Source organism: Hipposideros armiger, unplaced genomic scaffold (genome assembly GCF_001890085.2).
Source record: "Hipposideros armiger isolate ML-2016 unplaced genomic scaffold, ASM189008v1 scaffold_591, whole genome shotgun sequence".
NCBI classification, from domain to species: Eukaryota; Metazoa; Chordata; class Mammalia; order Chiroptera; family Hipposideridae; genus Hipposideros; species Hipposideros armiger.
In genome coordinates, this window is record NW_017731941.1 from 1,184,837 (window position 1) to 1,197,982 (window position 13,146).

The window sequence follows — 13,146 nt, forward strand, 5'->3', positions numbered from 1 at the left end:
TTTTTTTTTTTAAGCTGAGCCATCCTGCTACCTATTGGCAGCTCAGCGGCTGCTCAGCTCGGGCTGGACTCGAACCGCTGTTGCTCAGAGCTCAATCTCTTGAGAGAGCTCTTAACCAACTGAGCCACTCGGCCGGCCCAAACCAACATTTCTCTAAATGTAATCCAGGGACCCACATTAAAGTTACCTTAGAGTGCTTGTTAAAATGCAGAGTCCTGTGCCCCAGCCTCAGACTTATCGTATCAGAAGCTCTGGTTAATAGGACCCAGGAATCTGCAGTTTTCTATGCTTCCCCAGATGATGCTTCTTATACTCCACAGCTCGAAAACCTCTGCAATAGATGGAAAGCTCACCAGCATTTTGAAAGCAAATACAGTAGCAAATGAGAGTGCTTGGTCTTTGTTTGAAGGTTGGGTGGAAATTTATAACGGGGGAGAGAGCAGGGCACGAGAAAGGCCAGTCCCCATTGAGGTTGGTGTTCTACAGCTGCCCAGTTACTTTCAGGTCATATTTTGGAAGACCTACCAAGTGTGGCAGTTGAGGCACATGGTAGGGCTGCTCCTCAGCAGAGATGGATGAAGGAGCAACTGGCCCCACGGTGCCCAATTTGTCCAGCTTCCTCTTGGCCACCTGGGCTCTACCAGAGGAGATCTGCAGAGCAATTACTTTGTTTTTCTCTGTGCCCCGAAAGGCAGGGTTTTGAGACTACAAATGTGTTCTGCTTCCTGTTGAAAAAGCGTTTCTTTCCCCAGGGTCTTATAGTGGCTTGGATGGTGAAATGGCACAAAGAACAGTGGGTGTTGAAATTGTGTTCTATGTGCAGGGTGCCTGAGACATATCAAGATGGCATTAGGAATAGATGATTCCTGTTTTCTGGTTGCTGAGTAGTAGGTTTTGAAATCTATTTCAGAAGACACTTATTAGGAAAGAGTTGAAGGAAGGGGTCACATTTCTTGTTCTTGGGTTATATTTGAAAATATTTATTGTTCAATTTTAAAGATATACCCAAAGGTATAAAGAAAAATACAGTGAACATCTGGTTTAAGAACGAAATCATTTCCAGGAGTTTTGAAGCTTTTGTGAATTAGATTTTAAAACTCAGTAACAGTGAGGGGTGTAAATGTCTCATTATTATGTTGTTTTGTACACCTGAAACTAATGTTTAAAAAAAGGTAAACAACCAAGTTTTTTATTTGTAGGTTTTATAGTGCGCATAGTAGGCACTCAATAAATAAAGGTTGAATGCATGAAAAGAAAATCAATGAGAAATGGTTAAATGAGACTTGGGCAGTCTCTTCTGGTGGCTCTCTGTCCTGTGCTCTTCCATCAAGTTTTGTTGAGATTTATCGAAATCCCCTTTGTTGCTTACATCAGTGGCAGGGGAACAGGGAGAAGAGCTGTGCACCATCCATTCAGCTAAAATTTGTTGGTGGACTCCGGGTCCACGGCAGCCAAATGGACACTCACGATTCTGTGTGATGAACTCCTGGAGAGGAGCTGAGGGACACAGTTCAGGCAGCTGCTTCTCGGCAAAGCTTTCCTTGATTCCCTTCCCTGGCCCTGGAGCTGACTCCCCTTCCTTTGTGCCATGTCAGCTGTTCTCACCACTGTCAGCCTCACCATTGTGGTCTGCTTGGCTGGTCTTCCCGCCACTCCCTGCCAAGGGCAAGGACCTCCTCTTAGGCAAGGACCTCCTCTTAGCCCAGCCCCATTGCTGCATGCTTGACACCAACTGGCACGTGTTACTGGGTGCATGTTTGGATAGATGTGGTACTGTGGGTACTTGAGGTGGAGGAAGACTAAGAACCAACCTTGAGTGGTCCGAGAAGGCTTCCTAGGGGTGGTGATGTTTGAGGTAAGGCCAGGCAGCTGTTGGATTGGTGATAACCAAGTCCTTGGAGAACTTCAGAGAGCTTCTCTTCCCTGAAGAACCAGAGAGCTTTGAGATAAGCCTCATGCAGTAGATGGTGCTTCTCATGTCTAGTCTAAGGGGCCACAAGTGCACCGTGAGTTTGGGGGACCACTGCAGACAGCTGTCATTCCCATGCCTGGAGATTTGGTAACGCCTGACTCTGCTTCCAGTGCATATCTGGCTTTTGAAAGATTGGCCCAGAGAAAAATGGCCCACCCATGATGCCTGTGGAATAACACTGTAGTTGGGGAGGAGATAGCTCAAAGAGGGGCTGTGCCATGTACTGTCAGGACTAGCCAAAGAAACGTCCAGCATCCCAACTTGCAGAACCAAAAAGCTCTGGGCGCTGCCTCCTTCCACAGCTCTGGGCACTGCCTCGTTCCACAGTTCCCAAATGTTTTGATTTCACTGTCCAGGAAAATTTCAAAAGAAACTGAAGGGGTGACCCATGGATGCCAAGTAAGGATTTTAGGGGGGGGGGAATCAATCCAGCTTCAAAATCCACCATGATCATTTCATAAAAGAAAGGACATTTTAACATATAAAGAATAAGAAGCACTTAATCTGGGAAGAAAGAGCATTCTGATACATTGGTTACATTTAGCTAATGGAGAACTGCCTACACTCTCTTAATTATTACCGTTTTGTCCAGGTGCTGCAACATTGTCACAGCCTAACCCCTGGCCACAACCCTGGTTGTGTCTTGAACCAACTGGCGGGTCAGCTGGGAAGCAGCGACTAGATGTTCCAACCTGTTTTTGCTGAGGCTGGAGGATTGAACTAGTGGTTCAGCTAGCATGTAAGAGAGGCAGGGTTGGCTCTAGATTTGCAGGGCTTTGATGGAGGGTCATGTGTGTGTTTGGGTTTGCCGTGCCGGGCAAGGGAGCAGTGGAATTTGTCTGAGCTGAGCTCACACATTGAAGTTATTGAGCGACTTACATGCAAGGCCATGACCTGGACTCCCAGCCGAGAGGCCCACGTGGCGAGGCTTTAGCTGGGGGAGCCGAGGACAGGCTCACATCTGCTCATCTGCTTACGTAACCCTGCTTCCCAGCTCCCAGAGCCAAGAAAACACACAAGCCAGCCCAGCGGGCCGAGGGCCTGTGGTAGCACACGCCATGCGCCTCACAGCAAGGGAGCATTGGCTCAGCCCGAGGATTGTCATAAAGCCCTCAGCCCTCTGCTTCCTCCCCTCCCCCTCTCGCTGAGACCCTAAGCAGTAGCACTGAGACCTGGTAACAGGTCTGCGAGGTTCTGGGCAGAGCTGGTCATTATTCCCCTCCTGGAGTCTCAGCTCTATGGATTTTCTCATTGGGACAGAGCCAGGTGTGCAGCGGAGGATGGCTTCAGCAGTGTGGTAGGAGGTGTGCAGGGCACTCTGGGAGGCCTCCTGGTTGGCATTGGACCCAAGAAGGCATTCAGCTCCAGGTCTGGAGTTGCCACTGACTGCCAAGTGCTGTCCACTCTCAGAGGTGTGAGCCACAGGATTCTCAGAGCTATGGAGGCTTCACAGAGAGAAGGTGGGGAAAGAGTTGCCAGATGGGGTAGGGAAGGCAGGATCCAGGGGTCAGGGTGCTCTCAATGTGTTGGAGACATGATGGCGGTTGTGAGAGGGGTGCAGAGGTGAGCAGGTGGGCGAGGGGAGGCTGATCAGCCGTAAAGCTCTCCATGGAGCCCTTGGAGGAGCTGAGGGGGTGGTGGTGGGTAAGAGTTTGTTTGGGGCAGGTTGAGTTCCGATCCCTGTAATTCACAAATGAGAAGCCAGTATCCTGAGAGCGGGTGGTACTTGCCTAAAGACCAGTCAGCAAGTCACTGGCGGAGCTGAACCAGGGCGGAGGCATCCTCTCTCCTGTCCAAGAAACTACCTCAGGAACACCGTTCTAAAACTCCTGAAGGGGCAAAGCTAATGCCTTCCAGCCTGCAGGTGTCTGCTCCGAGGCTAGGCAGACCGAATGTGAATTCCTGTCTTCTGGGCTGGTTTCAAAAGGTGTGAGCAGGTTGGTAGGGTGACAGCCCAGATGCCTCTTGGGTTCCTGAAAATGGGGTTATGTTTAGCAGTATCTTGAAAACCAAAGGAGGGGTGGGGTAGGGGGGTTGCAGATGTCCTGGGGCCCTTTGAAGTGAGACCAGCCCAGTGACAGATCTTTTATGTTTTTCACAAGTACACTGTGCAGCAGGGCCTCTCAGAAGGCTTTGCGCAGGGCTGGTCAGTTGAGCAGCCCAGGCCTGGGGGGCCCTGTGGGGAAGGGCTGCCTCCATGAGGTGTGAGTTGTAGGAGACTCTGAGGACCCTCGTTGCCTGACAGCCCCAAGGCTTGTGAAGCTGGGAGATTCAGCTCCCCACTGCCCAACTTGCCCAGACAGAATCTCCTAGGCTCCTTGTTAATTATCCACTTAGGTCCTTCCCAAGATCTGCCAAGTCAGGCTCTCTAGGGGAGGGGCCTGAGATTCCACATTTTTACAGATTGCCTGAGGCAAGAATGCTGGTAGGTTTGGGAAACACTGGTCCAGGGTGTTCCCTTACTTAGTCCTAGAACCTAAAGCCTACTCACCTGAGGGCACCCTGGGAAATTGGAGCTGAGTAAGCAGGCAGTCTGTGAGGGACTCATTTGTGAGGGCCCTGTCTCTTCAGAGAGGGAAGTGAATGGCCAGGGCGGACCTGGCTTTGGAACTCTGAGGATCCCCTTCACGCCCCAGGGGATCTGCCGCCTGAGCCCTGGGGTAATGGAGACAGGAAAAGGAGGAGGCCGGCTTGGGGCTTTGATTTTAAGATTCTGACCCATCTTTCAATGCCAGAGGTTTGCTGTTAGAGGAAAGAGGGAGTGGCATTTCTGGCAAAGGGAAAAGTGTGAACATAGGTGTGTGGTTTATTAAGAATGATGAGGAGGGAGGGCAGGAGAGCTGAGACTGAAGGGCCTTGTTGCCAAGCTAAGAGGTTTGGCCTTACTGTGTCCAAGGCTACACAGCCCTGGAGCCGTTGGAGGTTTCAGCAGTAAAGTAATGATCAGAGCTGTATCTCAGAATAAAATAAATTGGAACAGGTCCCCTGAGGATGGAACTGGGTCAGCACTGGAGGGAGGGAAGGTGTGAGGAGTACTGGCGGGGACTGGGGAGGGGTGAGGAGGAGGTGGTGAGCCTGCGGACAGGCAGGAGCAAGAGTCACAGCTTGCTTTCCTCGGGCCGCCTTGTTTCAGAGGGTGAGTGATCTCGGGACAGGGTTGCTTGGAGAGCCACGTATTGATAAACAGGGTGCCTGACTGGGCCTTGCGTGGTTCTCACCGGCATGTTTCAGGTGATCTTGTGCTGCGTTTGTGGTCAGCGTTCTCACCTCTGTTCTGTAGGTTCCTTCCTTTGCTTTTGTGGCTAGTTTGCTTCACAGGTGAAGCTGGTTACACCAGAGTAACAGTTCCCAAAGTGTGCCCCCCTGATAAAATGGTTCTGTGGCCAACTCAGTTTGGGAAATGGTGGGTTGAATATAGTAAAAGGGGTTTCTTGACTGCACAACTTCTCAGAGCCCTTGGTGTACGTCATAACTTTCCAGAAGCAGGGTTTAGCAAGCAGGATGTCCACTATTATTTGATCAGGAGACATATTCTTTTACCGAGCCTCTTGCTGAGATTGGTGTTCCCTGGAACCCGCTTTGAGAAAATCTGGCTTACAGGGAATAGTGGGGGCCTGGGTTCGAGTCATGACTCCGTCCCCAATTCACTGTGTGTCCCTGGGCATTCACTTTTCTGTGAGGAGCAGTTCCAGCCTTCGAGGAGTGCCACCCTCTCTTAGCTCCACCTGTTTCTACTTAGGAGACAAGGATTTCCATGCCTGTGTCTGGATCTTGACCTTTGCCTTTCCTTCTGCTCCTGACTTGCCACTAAATCAAAATCCACCATCCATGTCTCATCAATTTTTCTTCTAAGCCAAAGAGCTCTCTTACTAACTTATTTCTGTTATCTGGCCATGTTCTTCCAGGCCAGAAACTTTGCAGTCATCCCTGACTTTTCCTCCCTTCTTCATCCCCTTTATTATTTCTTCATCCCTTCTACCAAGCATTCTTCTTTGATATTTTTTCCAACTGTTTTTTTTTCTCTCGTTTTCCCCCTGAGTCTCCTCTGGGGTCTCATTTCCTCCGGTCCCTCCCCATCGAGTTGATTTCATCTGTCCATCAACCCATGAGACGTGGGTTATTTACTCCTTGCTACTTTCTGATGTTCTCAACACTGAAAACACACGCGCGCGCGCGCGCGCGCGCGCAAACACACACACACACACACCTCTTTCCCCAACCTGGCTAGATTCAGAGAGAACCTGTCCAAAGCCACAACCCCATGGGTGGTGGCAGAGCTAGGTCTCAACCTCAGTATTTCTGAGAAAGTGCTTTCTCTTTTTAAATTTTTTTTCACGACATATATATGTTTTTTCAGTTACAGTTGACATCCAATATTATTTTGTATGTTAGTTTCAGTATATGGCATAGTGGTTAGACATTTATATAACTAATGAAGTAGCCCCCCTGATAAGTCTAGTACCGACTGGACACCATACATACTTTTTACAATATTATTGACTGTGTTCCCTATCAGTGTACTTTACATCCCCATGACTATTTTGTAACTGCCAGTTGAGAAAGTGCTTTCTCATCCATGCTTTCTGAGTCTTACAACAGCCTGTCAGGAAGTCATAGCAGGAATTACCCCATTTCCGTTTTACAGTTGAGAAACACCGTCTGAGGGGAGTGTGTCCTAGATTGGTCAGTGCTTCCTAGGGTGACCTGCCATCCAGGCTTGCTTGGCACTGACGAGTTTCTGGGATGGTTGGCCACACTAGTGCTGGGCGTGAGTGCCTTTTTCCACGGCCACACTGCCTCTTAGGAGAAACTGTCTCCTGCGGTCTGGCCATCTGACCCCAACCCGTAAAGCTGTGAGTCCTGTGGCCTGCTAACTTCTCCTTCCCTCCACCTCTCTAGTCGGCCCCATGCTGATCGAGTTTAACGTGCCTGTGGACTTGACACTTCTGGCGAAACAGAACCCTGAGGTGAAGGCGGGCGGTCGCCACACCCCAAAGGACTGCATCTCTCCTCACAAGGTGGCCATCATTATTCCATTCCGAAACCGGCAGGAACACCTAAAGTACTGGCTGCACTATCTGCACCCAATCCTGCAGCGTCAGCAGTTGGACTACGGCATCTATGTTATCAACCAGGTGATGTCAGGGAAGGTGGAGTGAGGGAGAGAATGTGTGTGTGTGTGCACAAATGTGTGAGTAATGATGGGGGCTAGGGAAAGGAATGGATTTCCTAGACACCTGGCATTTTACACACCAATGATGTCCATCCTCCTTATCTTAAACACTGTAGGTGAGCCAAATGTCACGTAATATGTCTGCTTGTTGCTATTAATTTTTTTAGGCAGGGGACATTGGTGAGGTGTTTTGTCTGTTTGTTTTGTTTTTTTGGAAGTAGCCTTCCAACAAAATTAAGAGAAAAATGACAACCCTCATTCTCCCCAAAATAAAGCACTGATTTTCCTGTCTTTGGGTGGCTGTGTATTTTCCTTTTAAAAAACAAAAGCACCCATTTAGATGTCAGACTGTTAGGCAACTTCAGAGTAATCTGCTTTAACTGCATCTTGTGGGGTACCCACAGGAGACACACCCTTAGTTCAGGCCTGGATGCCAGACTCCAGCAAAATGTCTGGGGAAGTCTGATTTATGGGCGGCTGAGCATCATGTGGACTGGGCTGAGTCTGAGGAAAGAGAGCATCTCACTGTGTCTGATCCGTGTGTGTGTTGGGCTTAGCCCTGCTTAAGAAACGAATGTTGAAGACATGTCAGCCTCCAGCACCATGACCTGGAGAATCTGATTAATCTAAGAGGCAGTACTGTTGAAAAAACTTTGCTTATTTCCAGTCGGAGGAGCATTATTATTTTTCCAAGAGTATACCTTTGCTATTTCAAGTTTATTCTGAATACTTAAATTCATATCTTTAGACTGTAACCTCCTAGGTACAACAACACACCGAACTTATCTGCATACCAAATTTTCTTGAAATTCATCAGAAGACACAGAATATGCCCATTTCTAAAAGGCCCAGTGTCCATGTTACTTCCAGATAAACTTCGGATCTGCTTGCGGTAGATTGTTGGTAGTTGACAGCTTCCATCAAAGTGAGGGGCTTTGTGTGCCTTCCCTTGGACAATAAGGGAAGCTGGAATCAGCAGCAGTGTATCCATCAAGCATTTCTCAGGACTGCTGTGCATAGTGCTGCACCAGTTGCTGTGGAGAGATGCTAAAGAGGTGTAAGGTCCCATTTCTACTTGCCCTGAAGCTTCCAACCCCACTCATGGCAAGTGGGGCCCTTCCAGGGAACAGTTTGTTAACAATCCCAAATAGTGTCTGATTGGATGGTGGCTGCCAAATGCTCCGGGAGCTCAGGAAGGAGAGAGGAAGGACCTGGAAGATCTAGGATACAAACTAGGTTCTAAAGAATGGAAGGAGACATGGGCATCTCAGCTGGGGCCAGTGAACAGGAACTGAAAGGCAGACACGAGCCTTGCACGTTCCTGGAGATCTAGATAAACTTTGGGTATGAAAGTAGCAGAAGTTAAAGGGCAGGGCCAGCTGAGTCTGTCAGGTAGGAAAGCGCAGAACAGCGCCATTGCGAGGTAACCAAGCTCAAGGCTGGGAGGGCAGGTAGGGGCAAACCCCCTGGGGCTGTTTGAGTCCAAGCTTGGCCAAGTGAAGCATGGACAGAAAATCTGTGAGCAAGATGGTTGTGGGTCAAGTTAGAAGAATATAGGAGATTGGAAGAGAGAACAGGTAAATGCCCAGGCCACTTAAATCCAACAAAAATCTGTTTAAGAAAAGCTCTTGTCGTCGAAGAACACTTGTCTGATGCCAATGAGCACGTGCTGATCATGGGCAGATTCAGGAGCCCGTTATGAAAGCAATGGCAGGGAGTGCCTGGAAGAGGAAGACACCATCACCGGGAGCCAGGAGGGATTACTAAGAACAAGCCTTGCCAGCTGCATCTCCTTTCTCTCTTTGACAGTTAGTGTACCAGTAGATGAGCGATACGCTGTAGACACAATGTTGTGAGATCTCATTTATCAAGGCATCTGATGGCCTCCCACAAATCTTCCTGAGCCAAAATAGACATTTGGGGTCTGGACGGCATCTAAGTATACACTGAAATATATGCTTGGGTAAAGAAGGTATAAGAGAGTGAGTGATGATGCAGTTTTTAAATTTAGGTGACTACCTATGGTCAAGGAAGACTAGAGGAGAAGATGCTAGAGTGTGTGTGTGCAGACACAGGGTGCCCCAAAAATGTATACACGTTTTAAGACAGGAAACTATTAAAATTGTAATATTCAATATATACCAATAACAAAAGATGAGTACAAGTTGTGTGTGTACATTTTTTTTGGCACCCTGCATATATAGCATATTTTAGGTGAATGTAAGACTTCCCTGTTCAATTATAAAGCCAAAACAAATATTGGACCAGTAAAATTCAGCCACCATCTTAAATTCCTATGATATAATTTGTATCGATAATCCTCAGGTTTCAAACAACAGATTTCCAAATGTCCTATACCAGCTATCTGCTCCTGCCTGCCTCAATCCGAGCTGGCGGAAAAGCTAAGCACGCCAACGTGGACCAGTGGCACTGCCGAGCTGGCAACTCTAGGCACACCTAAACTGGGGCTTCTCTCAAAGTGTGCTTTCCAAAATGGAGACCTGAGGCCAAATGCATTTGAGGAACGCTGGATTGAACGATGTGAAGCAGGTCTCATCCCTGCAGAGGCTTCATGGACTTAGTGTGCATTATAGTCTCCAGAAGTGCTCAGCCTGTTCCCTGAGCCTGTTTGACTGGAGAACTGTTTTCCAAGAACCGTCTCAAGTAATGAATGTTCTGTGGATCACATTTTGGGGAAAGGAGGCAGCCCCTCCACCTTCTTACTTTCTCTAGGATACTGAGACTCCCCCATTCTCCCTCCCTCCTATCTTTTCTATTTGCTGCTTTGCATTGGAAATATTTTATTTTTAGTTTTTCAAACATATTTATGTCTCTCTCCCCCCCCCCCCCCAGCTTTCTGAGTATCATCTCCTCTCTCCCTCACCCATATCTTTTTGCCTCTTCATCTTTTCCGTCTCTTCCAAGAGTTAATTTTTCACCTTAGGAGAATCTTTCCTCTCTACCGCCTTCTCCTCCAGCTAATTTTATTTCTTCTGCTCCAACTCCACTCTGGTTATTTCTCTGCGAAAGTACAGACTGACTTCCAGATAACCAGGTCTAAGAAAAAACTTGAACTCTCTGCCCTACTTTACCTGTGAAAAATATTATCTGTCTCATAGCTATAAAGAACACGTAATAAAGTGATGATAAACCTAAGCCTGTAAAAAAAAAGAGGCCCAGGGAGAAACATTTGCTTTATTCCCCCATTTACAACTTAGAAACTTCCTGTGTTCTCTGTTTTATAGTAATTTAAGAGAAACAAAGGGAGTTTGTAGCATCTGGCTTTGACCTTTGTGTACTATTGAGCAAATAGGTGTCATTAGAGCCTCTCAGCATCTCCCTGTCTCAGGCACCCTGCTGTCATTTTGACTCTTCATCACCCGCCCCCCCCCCACCCCATTTAATATTAGAGAGAAAGAATCCTTAAAATAAGAGGGGTCTCTGAGACATCTAGTCCAGGGGTTCTCAAACAGATTTTTTGAGAACCTCCTTCTGCCCCCATTAAAATGCTAAACAACCCTCCATCTACAGTGGGTCACAATAGTGCTATTTTACTTGAAGAGGGCCCATGTCCCCATCTCCCTCTCTTAACTTCCCCTAGTCTTTGCTGGGATTTGCCTGGACCCCTGAGGCCAGATAGTATGAAAACATCTGCACTATTTCACAAGTGAAGAAACTGAGGCTCAGAGAGGGGAGGTAGAATGTCACATAAGTAACAGTAGAGCTGCAGCTCAAACCCCTTTCCTGATCCTAGAGCCCTCCCACTGCATGGGCAGTATTTCTCCTCAAGGCCAGTTAGTCCCTCCCCTAAAGTGTTTCTCAGAGCCCGCATTCAGAGCTTGGAGTAAGCTCCAGCTCAGACTGCCTGGGTTCTGGCTCTGCCACTTCCCAGCTGGTGACCTTAGGCTTGAGTTCTTTTATTTGAGTTCCTCAGTTTCCGCTTTGGTGAGAGGGCAAGGTTTTAATACCTACTGCATGGAGCTGAGAAGGTTTTAATACCTACTGCATGGACCTGGCACATGGTGGACTCTCAGTAAACATTAGCTATTATTGCTGTGACTTGAGTTTCTTCTCCCTGCCACACCCCTGCTCCCATTCTTGTTGCCTATTTCCTCGCCCCAGTACTGTGGTGACAAATCTTTACTGCTGTCCCTGCCTCCTGCTTCACCCCTCCTCAGTTACTCAGTGCCAGCATCGAGACGCTCCCTCTGGTGTGTGTGGCCTCCATGGGGTCAGAGGATAGTGGATAATGACATCAAAATGACACCATTTTGGCTTAGGCCCCTCCAATCACGATAACAACTTACATCTCACAAGAAGTGGGGTTGGATGGTGGTTTACCAGTTGAGATGGAGAACAAACATTGCTGTTTGTCCTCCGCTCTCCTGTCCGAGCCCGCCAGTGTTTGAGAATCCCACTAGGGTTTTGGCACATTCAGCCTCTTGGAGCCAAGGGTGCTGCTCTGAGGCACAGATGTCCTACCTGAGGCCCCACACTGGGACCTTGGTGCAGAGGTGGACATCAAGATAACATAGCTGATGGGAGGGTGCATCCTGCACTTCCTCATACTTTAATGAGGAAAGGAAACTAAAAACCACCTAAGGTAACCAGAAGATAGGTTGCCACCCGATAAGCCTAACCCTAATTAAGAAATACAGGATGTTTGTTGGATTAACCATCATAAAAGTTGCCACACAGGTGAAGAACGCAGGCCCAGCTGGCCAGGTGGGTTTGTAATCACCATGGCAGCTCTTTGTCCTGGAGCCAGCACCCAGGACTGTTCTCTCCAATTCCATTTATATATCCTCTGGCACCTCGGATCTCACTCAACTGCCAAGATCTTTCTAGTTCTGACCATGTCACACCCTCTCGTTAAACCCTTCAGTATGTCCCCACTGCACACAGGCATGGGCCTGAAGTGTCTGAAGCCTTGAGCTCAGCATCCTGCACCCTCTGCAGTCCAGCCCTGACTGACCTACCTCCACCCATTTCCGTCTCAGGCCTCCTTCACACACTTTGTGTCACAGTCATATTGGCGTCTCCATCTTTACCCAGACATATTCTGCGCTCCTGCCTGGTGCCTTTGCTTATGCCATCCCCTCTGCGCTGCTTCCCTGCCTTCCCTTTCCCACTTGCTATCCATTTAAGGCGCCAGACCCCCTCCCCACACCTTATTAGCTCTGTGAAGCCCTGGGTGGAGCTGACTTCTCCCTCCTTGACTCCCAGGCCTCTTAGTGCTTCCTGGGGAGGGACAAGAAGTGCTTTGCCTATGTGTGTGCTCACCCCAGCTGGTGGCCCCTGGAGTCCCAGTCCTCCAGGTCTGACTGCCTTTGTCTCCCTGACCACATGGCTCCAAGCATATTGCAGTGCTCATTTAGGGTTTGGGGCATGGAGCTGCTCCCTGTAACTCCTGCCTATGTACTGACACCCGCTCTCAGGACCCCTTGCTCCCTGTTCTCTGACAAGAGCTGTGCCTCTTGGAAACGAAGCCTCCTTTCCCATTCAGGCCAAGTCAGACCCTTGGGAAGCTGAGTGGCCCCTCCCCAGAGTTTCCTGCCCCTTGCTAACCAGAGCAGGCTGCCTGGGATACACCCCAAGTGTGGCCTCCCTTTTCAGGAAGAATGCAGAGAACCTACTTTAACTCTGTGGTTATTGATGGTCATGAAACTTCTTTGTGGTTCTGATCCTTTGGATTGAACATCTTTCATGGTCTCGCTTTGAAGTTTGATCCTAACTACCCTCCAGTGAGGCAAATGGTTATTCTCATTGTTCCTGCTGAGGGAAGGCTCACGAAGGTAAGTAGCTTGCTTGGGTCCCATGATGACTGGGCGGTAGAGCTGGGATTGGACAGAGATCACCTGAAGCTTAAGGAATGCCTCACTTTCCCATGTTTATTCAAACATTCGATTCCCCTTATTGGGGAACAAACAGCTCTACATCCACTTGGCAATGCTTGAGTCCCACTGGGTCACGGGGTGTGTGTGTGTGTTTTGCGGGGGGG

The 13,146-nt window shown here is 48.6% G+C and overlaps 1 protein-coding gene across 1 annotated transcript in view; it reads left to right on the forward strand.

The window, feature by feature from the left end:
* The window catches only part of B4GALT1 (beta-1,4-galactosyltransferase 1), a 46,279-nt gene that overhangs the window by 20,407 nt on the left and 12,726 nt on the right, over positions 1-13,146 (forward strand). Inside the window, exon 2 of the mRNA XM_019624502.1 lies at positions 6,872-7,107. Within this exon, the coding sequence (XP_019480047.1) occupies positions 6,872-7,107 (236 nt within the window). The remainder of the gene's footprint in view (positions 1-6,871; positions 7,108-13,146) is intronic.